The sequence below is a fragment of the Falco punctatus genome, assembly GCF_963210335.1.
Source record: "Falco punctatus genome assembly, chromosome: 12".
In the NCBI taxonomy this organism is placed as follows: domain Eukaryota; kingdom Metazoa; phylum Chordata; class Aves; order Falconiformes; family Falconidae; genus Falco; species Falco punctatus.
Window position 1 is genome coordinate 29,346,986 of NC_137592.1, and position 18,926 is coordinate 29,365,911.

Here is an 18,926-nt window from a genome sequence, read left to right on the forward strand (position 1 = left end):
AAAAAAGCACCCCATAAGCCACAGACTGCTACTCCTCCCCATAACGCAGATGATTTCTGGATTTTTTCTTCTCCTCCCACTGCCAGGTGGAGGACAGAGCATCCTCCCGCTGCCTAGGGGGCTGTTGCCAGCCCGGCTCCCCCTGCCCGCAGCTGGCACGCAGTGTGTTCCAGTGGCCCTCGACACTTCACATTGGCGTTCGGGCGACTGGCAGCCACGTGGTTTCATAAACAGCCACCTCTCCTTGGGCTGAGGGTAGCTCACCTTCCAGCGTCAGTACCAGTCTCTCAGATGATCATGAATGAAAACATGCTATTAACGTAATTTCCATCCCCCCCTCTCCTTGTTTAAGCTCGCTGCTTTGTGCATCTCGTTCGCTTTTGGCAGTGCAGTGCTGTGATTTTCATTAATAAGCAGTTTTACTTTTCTATCTCAATTCCGGCTACGTTTGGGTTGCGGAATGTGGGGACTTTGCAATTAAAAGCAAAACTGAGCCATGCTCATTGAAGCAAGGCAGGAGAAGCAACAGCCCAACACTTTCAGCATTACTAGGTTTTCCAAAAGTTGTTCTACTGTCTGGGGAAGAGTGGGCAAATGTGATGCTTCAGGTTGAATGTGTCTACGCCGGGAGCCGAGGGGATGCTTTAGGGGGTACCTGCAGTGGGCGGTGTGCCTTGGGGTGCAGAGTGGCACCCCAATGCTTTGCACCCTCCTGGAGGAGTTGACTGATGCCATCTGGCATTGCCTCCTCTTTCCCCTGGTCCTGCTGCACGCATGGGGTGTTGCAGACATATGGAAGGGGACATCGGTGACACTGGCGGCTGCGATAGGGATGCAGAGCCCGCCGTGAGCAACAGGCATCACTCATGACTGAGGAAAGCGCAGGCTTGTCCATAAAATATTTGCAAAAGGTTAACCACAACCCTGTTACTAAGTGCTTGTATTTGTCCCGGCTGCCTGGGCTGTGCCTTTTGTGGCCCGGCAGCCCTAGGCATGTGCTTCTCTCTTCTCTCCCTGTAAAGCTGATGCCACGATAAATGCAAAGGTGATGGCCTGATGAGGGTCAGGAATGTTTCGGATCTGTTTCAGTAAGTTTGCCATAGCAATTTCATCTTCCTCTCTGCGTCTTCCAGCAGCACTGGTAGAGAAGAGAAGGTGCCTGGGGCTCAAGACGGAGAGGAGTGTGGCACGGCAGGTGGGGGACACTGCTTAGCCATGGGCATGTCAGTCTCCTGCTTGGGAAAAGCGAATCTGTGATGCTTTACCGGACTGTTTAGAAAAAGCAAAATAATACAAAAGTCTCCTATATATCTCTATATATCTGTATGTTTTTCTGTACGTTTTCCTTTTTCTGTAGCTGAGAGGGAAGGGTTGTTGTCAGGATCAGTGGTGTAGCCTCAGATGCTGTGTGTTATATAGGGAGCTGCTGCTGCTGCTTTTCAGCCTGCTGATCACAGCCACAGAAATCTGTCTTAGAGTAATTTCTCCCGTTCCACCTCTGCAGGCCACCCAGGCCACCCCTGTGTTGAGGCCAACCTCATTGCAGTGGAGACTCTGAGGATGTCACTGCAGAAGGAGAAAAGGACCTTTTTTAGGGGTGGGTGGAAGAAAGGAGAGGGATGTTAATAAAAGAGCCTGTCTCTGAGCTTATCCTCTCCCTGGCTCTTATCCTACTGCTTGCATCCTTCGCCTGCTGCATCTTGCAGGCTGTGGAGGGAGAGAGCTGTCAGGGTGGACAGTGATGCCCGACCGATCGCCCCGCTCTTCCCCGGCCAGGCAGGCCCCTGTCGGCACAGCCTCGCCACCTGCTCTTAATGCCTGGGCGCGGGGGTCGGAGGAGCGCGTGGCTCTATTGCTGGGCAGCCTCAGGCTTCCCCATCAATCTGAGCGAGGAGCCCCCCGGCCCTGCCGGGGACCAGTAAAAGCCTTGGTGAGCCGGATCAGTGCTGAGCTCTCCGAGGCCGTGCAGACGCTTCGAGCTTGCCCTTTTTGCCGTCTGTAATTTATGAGTGCAGCAGGGGCCAGGAGCTGCGTTTGGAGCGGGCTAGTGCCAGGGCACCTCTAAATTGCAGGGCTTGGCTCCTGGCAATCACAGGATCTGGCCGTAACATCTGCAGCCTAAATTTCAGCTTGTCCCAAGGTTTTTGAGTCTGTTTGGAGCTGGGATATATTTTTATTAATTATTATTATTTTTTAAATTATTATTTTAATTTTTGTTTGGGTTTTTTTTTATTTTAAGCTTGAATTGGACTGTGCCCAAAGAGCTGTCCTATATACCGGCAGCTCTGGGAGAGCCCAGTGGTCGGGCTAACACATTCCTGGTGGGTTTACATCCCACAGAGAGTTTCTGGGCTGCCGTGGGCAAGACAGTCACTGTCTCCGCACTTTAACTGTCCCATCAGGACGTGGGGAAGGGATGGGGGAGCCCAGGGGCATGGCAAAAGCTCACTTTGCTGCCTTCTTTGCCCACTCCAAGGGTTAAAAGCAGCTTGGTGGCTCCCCATGTAAAGCTGTAACAAAAACTAAGCTCAAAACAGGGCTAAAATTCCACTGCTTTTGCCCTTTATTTATTTATTTTCTATATTTAACATGGTTGCTTTTCATGAGTCAACTGAATTTTTCTGTAATATTTTTTTCTCAAATATTTATCTGTGTTGGCAGAAGGAACATTTTAAAATGAGCCTTGCAGAGCTCGCCCTAGATGCACTAGTGTTTCTTCTGGCTTCTCCTGCTATTGAGCTGGAGCGGTTACTCGCTTCACATTTCCCACGTGTTTTTCCTGCTGCTTCCAATACAGATAAAATGTTTAATCAAAACACAAAAAGAAGAATTTCAATTTTATCCTTTACGTACACCACGTTTATCTTGGAAAGTGACTTGGGCCAGTGGGCTTAGCCTGGTACCAGGGGCAGAGATGTGCTCCAGGAACTTTGGCTGCCCGTTCCCGCTTGGCATCGCTGGTGCTGGGCAGGGGGCGAGGGGTACCCCACAGCGAGCCTGTTGGAGCTTAGCCGTGCTGCTGGAAATAGCAGAGCCCCTGCTAAACGCCTTGTGAAGGGGAAGAACATCTTGTCCTGGTGTACCAGGACCCTGGTGTCTTTTAGCAGCCTGGACTCATCTTTAGAATAATGGAGCTTTTGCTGCTTGTCTTTTTGTGGCCACATTTAAGTAGCGAGGTGGAGGACAGGGCCGTTGGGTAGACTTTCCCGGGTGATTTGTGCTTGGGTTTTCCTGTGTGGAGGGGAGTGATGCTGGGGGGAGCAGCCAGCCCCGTAGCAAGCGCTGAGGGCTGGAGCGTGGTGGGCAGGTTGATTGTGTTGCTGGTGAACCGTGGGTGCTCCAGGGGGGAGGGCAGGCAGGGTGCTGGCGTCTGAATGCCCGGCAAATCCTGCCTGCTGTTTGCTCCCTGCCATCTCGGAGAAGTAGGAGCGGTGCAGAGAGGGGACAGGGGGTGATCGGGGCTTTGGGATGGCTTCTCTGTGAGAAGTAGGCTTGGGCTGCTTAGTCGGGGATGGAGGAGAGGGGGTGGTAGTGCAGATCTGGAAGATCATTAATGGCAGAGGAAGGGCGGATAGCAAATACCTTCCATCTCTTCCCAGACAAAAGCTGGGATCATCAAAGGGAGCTGGCAGGGGCGGGTTCCATGCGGATGGATGCAAGGTGGTTGCAGAGCCTCCTGCAACAGCATCTGCTGGGTGCTGAGAGCCTGCGTGGGTTCAGCAGTGACTGGACAGACGCGTGGGAAAAAGGCCCTTGCAGGTGTTGAGCGAGAGGATGGGAGTGTGCTGGCAGCAGCAGGGTGCTCAGAAGAGGTGTCCCTGTGCTCACTTGTCCGAAGCTTTCCCCATGTCTTTGCTGTCGAGACTGCCATCAGGGATGGGGTATTTAGGCAGGTGTGACCCAGCACCACTGCCTTTCTGAGCAGCCCTCTGTGCGTGGCTGTCACCCCGCGCCACAGCGGCCACATGCCCTGTGCCCCGAGCGCATCCCTGGGACAGCTCTAGCAGTACAGCTTGGAGGCTCTTTGCAGGGAAGGGTGTGTAAATGAGCAGGAAAAACACGGCGTGCATGCATATGTGTGTGCATATACATTGATATATTGAATTTACCACATCCCTGTAAGGAAACTGGGCTGTGGAAAGCTGGGGCTGGGTTTGGGAATGAGCAGCTCGGTAGGGAGGGAGCTGTGGGCACACCGGTCCTTTCCACATGGGGTGCAGAGGGAAATCTGCTGCGGGGCTGGATGGGGACCAAAACCCTCATCCCTCCCCTTGCTGCTCTGCATCCCTCCGCTGGCTGCATCCTGTCGTGCTGGCCCTCACCTGGGAAATACCAACCCCTGGGCAGGCGCCGCCGTGTCCTGCCTGCACCGTGCCCTGCCTGTGCCATGCCCTGCCTGCACCTCACCTTGCCTGGTGGTGCATGCTCGGCAAAGTCCAGGAGCAGTTCAGAAGTTGGCAGAGAGTAGGAAGCCTTTTAAAGTAATTTGTTTCCTTTAGCATGGCTAGATATTATTTTTTCTTCCTTCTTTCTCCCTGCTCCTCTGAGCACCATATTCCTCAGCTCAGCAGTTTTAGAGCCGGGCGGTACAAGCGGGTACAACCACAGTGGCGGTGCCTGGCTGGGGCGAGACCCGTGCGCTGCAGGGTGCTGGGCAGGTGTTACTGGTGCCCACCCAGGGGAGGGAGGAGGGTGCACCCCTTCCACAGGGGCTGCCACGCATCCTTCTGTGAAGCGTTAAGTGGTGTTGGAGACAGCTTACCGGGGACCATGGCATGGCACAGACCATTAGTCTTGCTGAGTACAGCTCCGATTGTACTTAGTGCTGCCTTCCTATCTCTTGTTGCTGAACCGTGGAGCACTTTGCAGCGATTAATTCAGCATGGGACTCTTAAGTGAGCATTATTGCCCTTGTTTTAGAGCAGACATAAAGGTCGCTGGCAGACCAAAAGCAGAAACTCTCTGCCATACAGATGTTCACCAGCCTAGCTGTCACAAGCCACCAGTACCTCTCGCTGGACGGCTTTTGTCTCAGCACTTTTTTTTAGGTCCATTTTGTTGCCCTTGTTGTTCCTTCCGCAGCAAAAAGCGGGGATGCGTTTAGATGCTCAGCTGTACCTGGTAGTTTGGGATTAAAACTGTCTTTGCCTGTGTAGGAGAAAAAGTCTTGGCTTGTGTAACCAGTTATTTCTGGCGCATCTCTCCAAGCATCTGCGTTGATGTGGGCAGCAGCATCAGACGCTGCCGGCTGCAGAGGGGCCGGTCCTGCTGCTGGCTGCACGTGCAGGCTTGCTGGGGCTGCGGTGGGCATTGCAGCTGGGGCTCTGCATCCCTCCTTTCCCAGGGCTGTGCACGAGCCAGTGGCGGGTCATCCAGCTCGGAGCTGGGAGCCTGCAGTGGTGTGTCCAGAGCTCTTTGCATCTCGTGAGAGTTTTTTCTCCTTTGGGCTCTAACGAGGGCAGGAAGAGCACAAAAACACTCGGCTGGAGCTTGTGCTCCAGAGGTGCCTTTACAAGCAGTAAACAAAATATAAAAGCAGTCAGGTAGGATTTATAGAGGTATTGGGACCGGTGCTGGCCTGCCTGCCCTGCAGCTGGTAGGACCTCAGCACTGACTGCTGTGGTTTTTTGGGAAGGGTCTGTGGAGTAGCACATCTTCTCCTTGGCAGGTCTTCTCCATCCACAGGGTTTCTGCTCCCCACCCTTCCTTCCACGAGGTATTGTGGCTTTTGCTTGCTCTGGCATGTCTGTTGAAGCCTGAACGTATCTCCAAGCCCTTTGTGTCACCATCTTCTCCCCTCTGCTTGAAGGCACACTGTGGCTGATGCCAAGGGCTCAGGGGGGCGAGGGGAGGTGGAGGCATGCCTGTAGCTGGGGGCAGAGAGCTGCTGAGGGAGGCAGGAGGAGGTGAGGATGGAAAAAAAGCCAGGAGGGGATGTCAGCTGGTGGATGCCCAGTGTTAAGGGGAGCAGCATCACCAGTTCGGTGCTTGACTCATGCTTTAGGACCATCCAGACAGCAGAAGGGTTTGGTTCATCTCCAGTTAGGCAGACCCCAGCAGGGGTGGTGCGAGAGCCTTCCCTCCCGTGGTGGGGAGCCTCCCTGCCACTTCCACTCCCCACCTGCCCTGGTTTCCACCAGGAAGCCTGGCTGGAGCCATGGCTCCTCTGCAAGGAGAGTCCCTTCCCCCGGTAGCTGCGGGCCGTTGGCTGCTGCACGGATATAGCCAAACCTGTGGGCAGAGAAGCTGCGTTAGCCCGGTCTCAGCCGTACCCCTCCTTTCCTCTCCTGCCAGCCCGGAGTTTAACGGCGTCTCATTTCCCTCTGGCTGGGAAGACTAGCTCCTCATTTCTTTGCAGCTACTGTCAGCAGCAAACACGACCTCATTTGTATTATCCCGTGTCTGATCCCACCTAATCCTTAATGCAGTGCTGCCGGCAAGGGGAGCGTGTCGCGGCGGGAGCGGGGGGGATGAAAGGCATGCGGGACGGTTGTGGCTCAGCTGGGCGGTGGGGTGTCTGAAAGGGGGTCCAGCCCCTGCTTTCCACTCCTTGCATCATGTGGGGCACTGCCCCTTTCCCCCACGGATCTCTGAGAGCAGGGACCTTTGCCTTCAGTGGATATTGCGCAGCTTCTGGTGGAGCTGACGTGGCCACCTGGTGTGAAATGCTCTCCGTTGAAGAGAGCATTGGGCTGTTTTGGTGCTGGCTCTGAGTTTGGAGGTCCTGGAGGTGTTGCCTATCGATTTGTTTCTGGTAGGCGGGTGGGCAAGCCTTGTGTGTTGACACCTCCATGCTGCGTTGGCCAACAAATGGAGCCTGTGTTGACTCGTGACCCAACAGCACTGCAAGAAGCTGTACCGTGGCGCAGCCACAACTCCCTTCCAAGCCTGATGCTGCCAAAGCATCAACAGATTTAGGGGGCTTATACCTGCCTTGATTTGAGCCCTGCCACTGGCTTGTGTCATGCTTGCTCTGCTTGCCCACATGCCTGGTACCTCCTCACATCATGCACTAATACAAAATGCCGTCCATGGGAGCGCTTTAGTGTCGGCACTGGAGGGGAGGAGGTTTGGGAATTTGATGCGTTGAGGTACGTGGCAAGGCTCCCTGCTTCCAGGCGTGGGTTCACCACGGTGTGTGGAGTCATGGTGGAGCCGAGCAGGAGTGTGCCAGGAGCCGTTAGCTGCACTGCCTCACCGTGGTGGAGAAGACATCTTCCCGCGTCAGCCAAGGAGGCTGGTGCATGCCCAGGCTGGAGCTGCCCACCAAGATTTCCATGCTACGTTTTCATAACCGGTGACTCCAAAAATGCTGTTTTCCTTATTGCAGCGAAATGTGTGTGTATGTGTGAGAGAGTGCCAAACACAGATTTTATTTTTTTTCCGATAATAACAACAAAGCTCATTGCCTGGTTGCTGGTTTCCATCCAGGTCCCCATGCTTTTAGGAGGTGTTTTGAATTTGCTGCATCAGGTGACTTAGCAGTGGGGGGGTTTATTGTTATTTTGAGTGGGGGTTTTTGGTTGACGTTCTGGGTTTCTTTTATCTTTTAGAGATTTGCAGAAATATTGATCAGATGTTGCCAGCGTGTTAGGGAAAGGGGGAAGGGAAGGTTGTCCTGTGTCTCCGGGCTGTGACATAGCAGTGCTTTTTGAACCAGCATCCTCCTGGGTGTGAGAGCTCCAATGATGAGCCCTTGGTGGTAACACACCTGTCCTCCAAATTACAGATGTTTGCTACAAGCCCAATTACAGCTTTGATTGTTTTTGTCCATGTCCCTGTGTGACCACCCCCCAACCCGCCCCTGGCTCTGTTTTCCTTTTGCATCTCTGATCTCCCAGCAATGTGGGAAGCTGCGGTCCTGCCTTTGCATGAGCTCAGCAGGAGGGGGTGGTGGGGTGTGAGTCTCCATACTCATTTGCTTGCTTCTTTTTTTGGAGAGGGTGATGCTGTTTAAGCCTGTCCCTGGAGAGGAGCAGGTGGCTTTTGTGGTGGCAGGAGGGGGTCTTTGCTCCAGAAGAAGCCACGATTCTTTCCCAGCACTGTCTCTTCTCTCCCTGGGGGCTTGATTTTTCAGGCAAATTTACCCTAAAATATTGATCAGGCCTCGATATGAGCTTTGGCCCATGTCCTCAGGCTGTCCCTGTTGCATGGACCCGGCATGTCCCACGCCCTGGTTCCCATGCCCAGCTGCAGCGCTGCTCAGGGTTTGCTTGTGCAAGCAGCAGCTCTGTGCTGCTGGAAGGTGGCTGGAACCTGCAGATCTGCCTGTGATCTGCCTGGCCAGGCCACGCTGGCCATGCCTTGCCTCTGATCTTCCCCGTGCCCAGCTCGGCCTGCACCATCCCAAGGCACAGCCTTTTCTGGAGCTCCAGCAGCACCTGTGCTTGCGGCTGGCAGGGACCCGCAGTCCTTGTTTATTTTCTAACTCACCATACCTTGCTACAATGCATCTCTCACTAGCCAGGGTTGGGTGTTTTTATTCCTATTACTGAGCTGAGATAGGAGAAGGTTGGGCTGACACATACGCTCTAAATTATGCTGCTGTATCTCTGGTGCTGTCAGTCATGTTGCTCCCAGGCTCAGGATCTTGCAGACACTCCAGCAGCAGGTACCTAAGGATCAAAGGTTTAGATCAGTTCTTGCTGTCACAAATGTTTTATATCTAATTCCTCCTTGAGCAGAGTTGTGGCGAGGATGGGCTGGCAGCTGGGTAGTACATGCACCCTGGAGCACTGATGCCATGACCTGAGCTTCATCCCCTCCTGCCTGCCTGTTGAGGACCAGCTCCGGGTTACAGAAACACCTGCCCCTCTGCAAAAAGCGTTTGAGATGAGGAGGTGGGTCACCGGGGCTTTTTGGTGGTGGAACGGTGCCTGACAGGTGGGCACCGGTGGGTCCCACACTCCAGCTGTGCACTGAGGGTTTGCAGGATGCCCCACGGGTCGGCACCCACAGCCCGTGCTGCCCCTGCCAGCTGCCGAAAACCCACCCCAGGCTCCTGCATCCTCTCGGTGTGGGGTTGGGCCGCCCGTGTGTTTGCTGGTGGTGCTTTTAAATACGTTGGAGAGGTCATGCTCTGACCAAGAACATCCCCACTGGTACCAGGGCAGCTGGTTGGCGTGGTTTGGGCTGGGCTGGCCTGCAGCACATCGCTGCACACTGTGCACAGTGCAGGAAAGATCTCCAAGAGGGCTTGGGGCGTTTTAGTTGGTCACCAGCAAGGATTTTCCTCTGCTTTTCCCACTCTGCAACAAGTGAGAGATGGGAAGAGCAAAAAAGGCCTCGTGCTGGAGCTGCTCGGCACAGGTGATGCTCCCTGGGGAGCCACCCACCAGGTGGGAACCTCGTGAGTTAATTGTAGGAGCAGGGAAACTGAGGCACGGCTGGGGGGGAGTCCGGGGCTTTGCCAGAGCTGGAAATGGAGTGCAGGAGTGGGGAGTTTTGGCTGACGGCATTTCTTGTCCTTGCTGAGCTCCTTCCTTGGAGCACATTTGCCTTGGTGCCCGCTTGGTAAAGCTCTGCTCCTCAAAAGCAGTTGGCTGACAGAGGGAGGGGGAAAGGCAAGCTGGTGGCTTCCTGAAGACAGCTGAAACCATGCATATAACTGCCTTGCATACTTGAAATTATTTTATTTTGCTTGAATATCTGTTCTTCTAACCTCTGGGGTTTTTTCCTCCTCTGTTAGAATAAACCAAGGTAAAATAAAGGCTGAGCTTTCCCTTCCTTAGAGGCACTTTTCCCTTCAAATTAATACGCTGCTGTTATCCATCGCCCCTCGTTGCTGCTCAGTTTGGAAAGGCGGCTGCTCGGGGAAGGGTAGTAGCATTAGTTTATAAAGCTGGGTAAAGATCCCCATGGAAGCGATTACCAGATGGATTACCCCTGGTTTTGCTGCTGTGAAGAGGCCGCATCAGGTCGAGGATGCCGAGTGTATTGACAGCACCATCTCAGATCAGCCGCTTGCTTCTTCAAGGGCTGGGTTCAGGGCAGGACTCGGGCTGCCGGCACCTTTACTCTCGCCTCCCTGCCCTCCTTTTCCCTCCGATGCCACCTATCCTGGGCTGGCCTCTGGCATGTGGGACCCACAGCTCTGTGGGGAAGGGGGAGACCTTCCCCAGCCCCCGAGGTGCTCAAGCTCCGTGGTTTGGTAGGAGTTTGGACTTTTATGCAGAAGGACGAGCAAAGCTCAGCTGGAGACCGAGCGCAGCTATGGGCTCCTAAGTACTAAATCATCTGCTGCTCCTGCTGAAGCTTGGGAAGGCTGGTTTGACCTTCATGGCTGGGAAGCAGCTCATGTCTGTCCTGAAACGGCACAGAAGGAAAAACAAAACACCGTCTGTCCGCGCAGGAGCTCTGTTTTGCCACGCTACTTGCCTCTGTGGGTCCGGGCTCTTCTCGGTGTGTTTGACCTCTGATGATCCTGAGAATGAGCTTAATCTGGCTCGTATGGAGGTGACACGGGGTGCTACCTTTGTTTCTTTCCCAATTAGCGCCCCATGTAATTGCTGACAACCTTTGGGGAGCAGCTCTGGTGCTCACCCGCCTGCTGCCCCGCGCCATGTGGCCGGTGGATGGTGGCACCGAGGGGTGGCAGCAGGCTGTGGAGGGGATGCTCGTGGTCCTCTGATCAGTGCGGCACCACGGCTGCAAAGATGCTCTCTGCCGTCTCCCAGCGCCCCAGCGAGCCGGAGCCGGGTGCCAAGGGGACCCCCTCTGACCAGGGAGCAAAGGAGCTTTGGGAGATGGCATCTGGGAGGATGGAGAGAGCCTGGGGGGGCTGCAGGTGTCCCACCGCTGGTGGGAGCCACAGTGGGGGCATCAGGGAGGGGACTGTCCCCATCAATCTGGGGGGCTTACCGTGGGGCAGAGCTGCTGCCAAACCAGCGCTTTTCCACCTCTTTTGTTTTTTTTTAAACCTGAAGTCTTAAAGAAAATAAATCATCTCAGTGGAAGCAGAGTCTCTTATAGACTCTTGAAACCTATTTGGTTGTCGTTGCTCTCCAGGATTGCTGTTTGCAGACCCATTAGAAGAGTTCACAGGTGCCGTCAGGCTTGGACTGGCCTCGCTCATCCCTTCTTGGGGGGCTGGGGGAGAGCCCAGAAAACCTTTTTTGGCAAAAGTTTGGGAAGACTGATGCAGCCTGAGCTGCCGTCCCGCAGCATCCCAGGGGAACTGCGGGCAGCGGGAGGAGGAGATGGCTGAAAATCCCCTCCATCCTCCTGCTTGGCTCCCGGCACAGACAGAGCTGGGTCTTCTCTTTTGTCCAGTCAGCAGCTTGGTTTATGCTGACCTCCTAAATATTCAGCTCATTATACGGTGTAACGTATAAATAAAACAGAAGCAGGCAGCAATATTCTCCAGGAGGATATAATCGGCTTCCTTTCCTTTTTAATTATACAGGATTTGTCTTCATGTGTCAGGCTATCCTACAGGCTAATTTATTATTTTAAAGAATGAAAGCCTGTGTTCTTTATGAAGTGAGTCGCTTCTGTATGCACCTGATTTGGGGGATCCAAGGCGGAAGACCATCTTTCCAACTGGGAATACAGGGAATTTTGTAGCTGCATTTTGTTTCTAGAGGTCACTGGCCTGGATCCTGCACTCCTCCCCATCCTCACAGGGCAGCAGGAGGTTCCTCAGCATGTTGGAGGTGATGGGGGTCACCACGAGGATTCCTTGGGATCTGGCTGGGGTGTGGGATGCTGGCAGGCAGCGGGCATTGCCTCCCTCAGCACGGAGGCAGGACGGTGGCCTGATTGCAGGGGATGGGTAGGATGCAAGCCAGTGGGTAGGAGCATCGTCCATGCGTGAAGCTCAGGCGCAGGCTGCCTGCAGGAGGAAGGGGGTCTATTTGAACCTGGCACTGCTGCCGGCATGGCTGATAAGCATGGTGTGAACTCTGAGCTGACTTGCTTTCTTCTAAGGGAAGCCCTGGAAACAAAATTTGGCCATTCATCAAAGCAATGAATCTGTCATCTTTCCCTCCTTGCAACTCAAAGTCTCCTGCTCCTGATTTGCAAGGAAAGTCCCCCGTTTGGTGGCTTCCCTGGCCATCTGTTTTTAAATTAAAGCTTGGGTGCCCTTACTAGAAAAAGCATCAATAATTCTCCAGTGGCTTTTCATGCCATTGTATTTGGCTGGATTTATTTAGCAGATTTAAGCCTCTGGAGGGTGTTTTTATGTCGTTTACCACAAATCGGGACAAGAAGATGTGCAAAGAGCTGGTTCTGGTTGTGACTGGTGTAGCGACAGCTCAGCCGCCCTAGCCCTGTGTTGGCTCTGTGGGCTGAATCAGTGGCCAGCAGCCTGTGCTGGTGCTAGCTGGGCGTGGGGATGGTGGGAGGAAGACACTGCAGAACCTTCTCCGGAGCCTGAATGTGGGGATGTTTCCATCCAGGCAGTGGTTGCAGCTGTAGTTCTTGAAGGTCAGGTCTTCTTCCATGGCCAGTTTCTAGCCTTTTCAGTTGCCTGATGCAGGAGGTGTCTTGATTATGCAAACCTGTGCATGTGCCACATGAGAGATCCAGCCACTGCCCAAGCAGGAGTGGGCATTAGAGTGGTGGTTGGAGGGAGACAGGTAAAGGAAACTGGGTGATGGGCAGGAAGGGCAGCAAGGGTGGTGACAGCATGGCCTTGGCCTCAAGGCCAAGTGAGAAAGTGGGACGCTTACTAGAAGGTCCTCAGGGACTCATGTTCCCTGCCCAGGTAGCAGAGGAGGTGGCGATGCTCTGTCTTTTGAAGATAGAGCAGCATGCCCGTGGACGTGTGCAAGCAGAAAAAGGTCAGTGGCAGCAAGAAGCTTAATGGTGAAAGTTCAGAGCTTCTCCAGGGAGCCTAGCTGCAGGACAGGCTTTGCTGAAGAAGTGCTTTGCTTTAATTAGGTATCCGTATTAATATTTAATTTGATTTTTTTTAAAAAAAAATTTCGTTCTTTCTTCCCCCAGCAAGGGGGGTCAGAGCAGACTCGGATCTGCAAGTCTCTCTTGAGAGGCAGTGAATCGCTTCTGAGCAGTGGGAGATGCTGGTCCTCCTTGGGGAAGGGTGGGATCCTGGCAGACATGGGTCTGCTGTGTACCCCCATGGGGTCCCGCAGGAGCTGCCACCAAGGAGCGCCTGAGCGTTGTGCCCAGGTAGCTGGGCAAGAGGAGGAGTAGTTTCACAGCCCTCAAATAAAGGAGCTGGAGCTAAAATCCCCACAGGGCAGAAGACTAATTAAGGGTGGATGATGGCTGGAGCCCAGAGCTACCTCCGTTTCACTGCATGGTTGCTGTTAGCACAAAGCTGGAGAAGGAGGCACCGAGCCAGTGAAGCACTTAAGCAAGTACTTAACTTCAAGCATTTAAACAGGGATTTCTGTGGGCTCCTCCAAATGCCTGGAGTCACTTAAGTTTGTGTTTAAGTGCTTGATTGGCTTGAGGGCTGTGCAGTTTGGCGTGGGGACGTGACCCTTCCATAGGCCATGCAGGTTTGCTGCCAAGTGGTACCTGATGCAGGGGAGGATGTGCTGCAGGAGGGGTGCGAAACCTGTTCTGCAGAGACCCACAGCCTGATTTTGGCACTGTCACACGCTCTTCGGACGGGGCAAAAAGCATGGCTGTGGAGCTCTGTCTCCCTCCCCCTTGTATCCTGGGGATGAGGCCATCGGGGCACACAACACGGTGCATGGGGCTAAGCCAAGCCACTGGGCGCTGGTGTCGAGAAGACTACACCAAAGCTCTGCTGAAGGATCTCGGACCTCGATTCTCCATCTGGGCTGTTTGGGGAGACAGGGAAGAGGACAGAGGCAGCGTGATGCTGCCCAACTTCTCTCCCCTCTGGGGCTGCTGACCCTCTTAGTGCTCGCACTGGCACGGGGGGACAAGGAGGGATGAGCCCTACCCTGTTTGAAGTATAATCCTTTCAGATGGCATTAGTGCCTTGGCTGGTAACAGCTCTATAATTGAACCTCCTGCTTGCAGGGGCCCTGCGCTTCAGTGAGAAGTTTAAATCCAATTTCTATAATGCCTGGTTGCAATTCCTGCTGAAAGATTGCCCTTGGCCTCCTGTGCCCCCGAGCTGTGCCGAACGCACACGTGCTCCAGCCCTCCGCACACAGAGGATCGACTGAGGGCGGCCAAGCAGCAGCATGCCATGTGGCATCCAAGTTTCTAGAGTTTTTGCTTGTTTATTGGAGATTTTGCTAGGCTGGTGCATTTTTGTTTTTTTTTTATTTCCTCCTGTTTTTCTGTAATGCCTGAATCCTAGGGAAGGCAGGACAGAGGCTCAGCAGTGAGTGCTTGGTCAGGGATTATGTAGGGAGGAGATTTTCTAGGGAAAGCTAGGCGTGTGGGGGGCCAAGGTAGAGGCACACTTGGCCACAGCCAGACCCCCTTGGGGTCATCGTCGCACCGGCACAGGCAGAACCCCTTTGCCTGGCCAAAGAGTGGGGCTCCCTGGTGAACCTGTCAGGCTGGCTTGGGTTTGCTGCCTCTTGAAAGGATGCTTGTGGTGCCGGTCCAAGTCACCCTGGTCTAATGGCAACTGTCAGCAGCCCCAAAAAGGGAAGCAGCTTTTATTTTAGCAAAGGCTTAAGTTTTCTATTTTAAAACAGTGCCACAAAAGAAGAAAGTGAATCAGAGTCCGGTTTTGGCTCGCACTACCCACTCTTTTTCTTCTTGGGCAGCTGCAGGCTGGCCCTGAGGACGGGTGCGATGTGCCCATCCCCAGTCACCGCTGGCTCTGCTTGGGCCAGGCTCTTCACCCAAAACGCCCTTTCCCCACCGCGCTGCCTCGCTGCGCCTGCCCCTGCCCAGCACCCAGCCTGCTCCGGGCTCCCATCCCCTGCCCAGCACCCAGCCTGCTCCGGGCTCCCGTGCCGGCGAGGGGTACTGGGGGCTGCGGGCAGGGGGGAGCAGAGCATCCTGTGGGGCTGCTGTGGGCCTGCAGCAACAGCCAGCTGGGTTGCTTGTTCCTCCTTCCCGCTCCAGCAATCCCTGCTGTACTGTAATCACACAATTATTATGCCATTAAAATGTCATATTCGCAGAAATCCACATAAACAAGGCATTAGCAGTTGCCAGAAAATTGTAGTTTTACTGCTAATGACCCGCTCTCCCCCCACAGCACTGCTTCCTTTTTTTTTTTTTTTTTTGGTTTTGGTTTTGGTATTTTTTTCCCCTTTTTTTTTTTGTTTCTGAGCCATGATCTAAGAGGCAGATGATGAATTACATCTTTGCACCTAGAGGCTTTCAATCCTTACTGTACAGTTGCGGTGAAAAGCTGCCTCTGTGCTTGCTCTGGGGTTTGCTGCTTGCCCTTTGCCGGCGAGGCTGCGGGCGGTTTTAGGGGGGGTGGATTTAGAGAGCTGGCGAAGGATGAGGGCAGCCCTGCCCTTGGCTGGATGCTGGCGTGAGACGGGATCTGCTCTCTGCAATCAGTTTTGTCCGTGTCTCTTTGCGTGGAGGGGTGCCTCTCGCTGACCCCCCTGGGGACCCCCCTGAACGTGGTGTTGGCAGAGGTGGCACCTGTTTGCCAAGAGCAGCCAGCTACCCCCTTGGATATTTTTTCCTCTCTTTCCTGCAGAATCATTGAGTCTCTCAAACTCTTTTAAGCACTGACTGTGTTTCCTATAATTAATACCAGCCATTAAACTGCAACGTTGAAAGAGAAATTACCTAATTCCAAGAAAAAAAATGAAAATTTATTACTAGTACATGGGAGAAAATGAATATGAAACTTGGAGAGAGGAACCCTGTAGAAGATAAATAGAAAGGCAAGTGGAGTATTGACTTGATCCTTTTCTAGTGCAGGGTAATTTGGCTTCTAAAGTGAGTTACATCATAATAAATTAAATTTAGATTTCTGCACATCAGTTAAATAACTCCCAAGACACAATTCTGGTGTGAGGAAGACGTGATAATACGTGGCGGAAATACTATAATGAAGACCTTACCCAGTAACCCCTAACTGATGTGCTGCCCCTGGGTGAGCGAAGGGGATTTCTCCTTATGCCTTAACTCGCATTCCCTGTGCCTGATCGGGCACAGAGATACAGGTGAGTCCCCGTGTGTGGGTCAGGGAGGTCTCTTGCCTCCCACCACCTGCATAGCTGGGAGCTTTTCATCTGAGGGTGCTGCCTCACTTTCCCTCCCTGCTTTGCACAGGTATTTTTTTGCAGAGGTTGGTGTGCACCTGTGTCCAAGCATCCCGCTCCAGTTTTGGTTACCCTTGCAGGGAAGCTTGCGATGGAAACCTGAAAAACACCCAAAAGATCTGGACTGGCGATGTGGATTGAGAGCAAATGACCAAACCTGGGTATCTGCTTCTGGCTGAGAAAGTTAACAGAATCCCTGGGCTTATTTCTTGGCCAGATAGTGGTTAAAATAACTCTGTAATATCTATTTGGCATCAGTTTGCTCTTGATCTCAGATGTCTACTTACTTAGCTACCTGATATTTAGGAACAATCTTGCTGATAGCTTTTCTCAACCGAAAAAGGAGAGTCTGGGTGAGTCGAGGTGGGCTGATACCTTTCAGGTGGAGGTTTCACAGGGGTATTAGTTATTCACTGGGGTGTGAAACAAGAATGCAACCCTTGGATGAGAGGTATATCCAGGGCAGGCTGAGAAGCAAATGCCATGGGATAAAGCACCGGCATTTGTCCACGTATCCACTTACTGCTGGGACCCCCCAGTAAGAGGATGGTAGTGGGGTTAGATGAATGCTGGGGAAATGCCATCCCAGACCTCAAAGCATGTCCCGGGACCCTTCTCTGCACTGACTCCTTGCTTCTCCTGGCCTGGCCAGAGCCCTGCTGCCCTTGCAGCACATGTAGAAGCTCCAGTTTTCCTGGAGCCATGGGAATCCATCGGCCCTCCTGCTCCAGCCGTCGGATGCTTGCCTGACTGCACCCTTCTAGATGATTCCAGGCTATTGTGTTTAACTGACATTAACAAAAACGTGTATACACACATCCAACAGCCTTAAGTGCTACGTGGCCGCTTTTAAAAGCCATTTCTCTTCTTATTAAGTTTGATAAAACCAACTTTTACTTTTCTTTACAGCATTAAAATTTAGGGACCGCAGCTTGGCGGCAGTTGTGTTAATCGCTCCGGGCCTCCCGGGGTCATCGTGAGATCTTATAAATGCCAGGCTGTCGGTGGCTCCGTGATGCGATCAGCTCACTTCTCCCTGGTCTTTTACTGCAGCGGTAAATCTCATTTTGCAAGATGCCCTAGAAAAAGCATAAACAATATTTATCACCCTGTGTACATCAGTCTTCCCGAAAGCTGGCAGGCGGGTTACATACATCCCCCTCGTAAACCTCCTGCGGTGACCTTACTGGTTTCATAACTTTCTCCCAGTCCTGAATAACTTTCTCCCAGTACAGCTGGTGGCTTGGGGCTTTCTTCTGATCTTCCCTGCACTGGGGTAAGTGCCGCAGTTGCTCCTGAGAAAGGCTGTGGGGTCACACTAGGGCAGGATGAATACAACCCTGTGTCTGGAGCCCCTGCATCCCATCCCTGGGCTCTGTTGGCTTTTTGGGGGTGCTTGTGTCATGGTGACCCAGGGTGGTGTGGGGCATCGTGTGGATGGAGGTACCTGACTTGATCCTGCCATGGTTCACTTGCAGGAGCTGGTGCTCTGTCCTCCCCTTCCTCTGAGTAAAGAAAATGTGCTGCCAGATGCGAGTAAAATCAATTACAGGATAAAAATCGCCCATTTCAAAAGCTTCATTTTGCACTATTAGCAGGCAAAATCGGCTTTGAGATGGTGTGAATTGAGGAGGGGAAAAAAAGATGAAATGAAGAAGAAAAGATCAATTATTGGATAAGATCACAATTTTCTTTAGGGCTGAGATGTCTGTAAATGTTTGCATCTCTCCGTGTTACAGGTAGGCTGAGATCAAAGAGGTTGGGCTGCTGTAACGATGAGATCTTATCGGCGCTGCATTGTGCTTGCTGGCTCAGGCACCGTGCCACCGAGGAATGCTTAAACCCCCTGAGAGCATCGTGCTGCAGAGGGATGCTTGAACCCGCTGATGACACCAAGCCGCCCAGGGATGCTTAAACCCCTCATGGCTTGTCGGAGCTGCTGGGTAACCCCAAAATGCAGTTCCTCCATCCTTTTGGAGATGGGGGGATCACACAGGCATGTGCTTGCCTGCTCTTCTCCCTGCGGTTAGGGCTGAAGTCCTCGGTGGGAGACTCTGTGGCAGAGATGGGCTGGGAGGGTGACGGCCCCCTTCTCCCAGGGTCCCATTGCTGGAGCTGGCTCTGGAGCCAGGGTATGGCTGTGGAAATGTTGGATTGTGCTTGATGAAACTGCTGCTGTCTGATGGCCCTTTCACACCTGAAGGGTTACAGGGGCGACGGGGCGTGTGGTGTAAAATACCTTTGTTTTTTGGCTGGAGAGAAATTAAAAGCCTAACATGATCTTTGCGCTTTTATATTCCTTGAGACCGTGCTGTTTGAGAGGAGTATCCACCAGAGACCTGAATTTGGTTTCAGATCAGTCATTTTCAAGTCAAATCAGCAGGCTGTCTTAGAACACACCGTTTGAAGATCTAAGAACAAAAAACCCCCAAGCCTGAAGACCTAATGAGGGTCCCTGTTAGCCTGCTGTGGTGATGCTTGCCCATGCCAGAGGGCTACCGACCTCCGGCGGGGCCGGGGCGGACCTCCAGGATGGGGTCAGGCGTCCTCTGGTCTCTCCTGTCTCTAATGGGGCTGACTTTGTGTGTGCAGGGCTCGGACGTGGACTGGGACGACCTTTGGGATCAGTTTGAAGAGCGGAGGTACCTGAGCGCCCGCAGGTGGAAGGGCGGCGAGGACCCGTACCGGCTCCATGCCTTTAACCAGCGGGAGAGCGAGAGGATCCCCAGTGACCGTGCCGTCCGCGACACCCGCCACCACAGGTTCTGCCTCCCCCCTGGTTTCTCCTCA

At 53.3% G+C, this 18,926-nt stretch overlaps 1 protein-coding gene across 1 annotated transcript in view; it reads left to right on the forward strand.

Moving 5' to 3' along the window:
• GALNT14 (polypeptide N-acetylgalactosaminyltransferase 14) overlaps nt 1–18,926 on the forward strand; it is a 99,788-nt gene that overhangs the window by 17,814 nt on the left and 63,048 nt on the right. Inside the window, exon 2 of the mRNA XM_080408805.1 lies at nt 18,729–18,898. Within this exon, the coding sequence (XP_080264931.1) occupies nt 18,729–18,898 (170 nt within the window). The remainder of the gene's footprint in view (nt 1–18,728; nt 18,899–18,926) is intronic.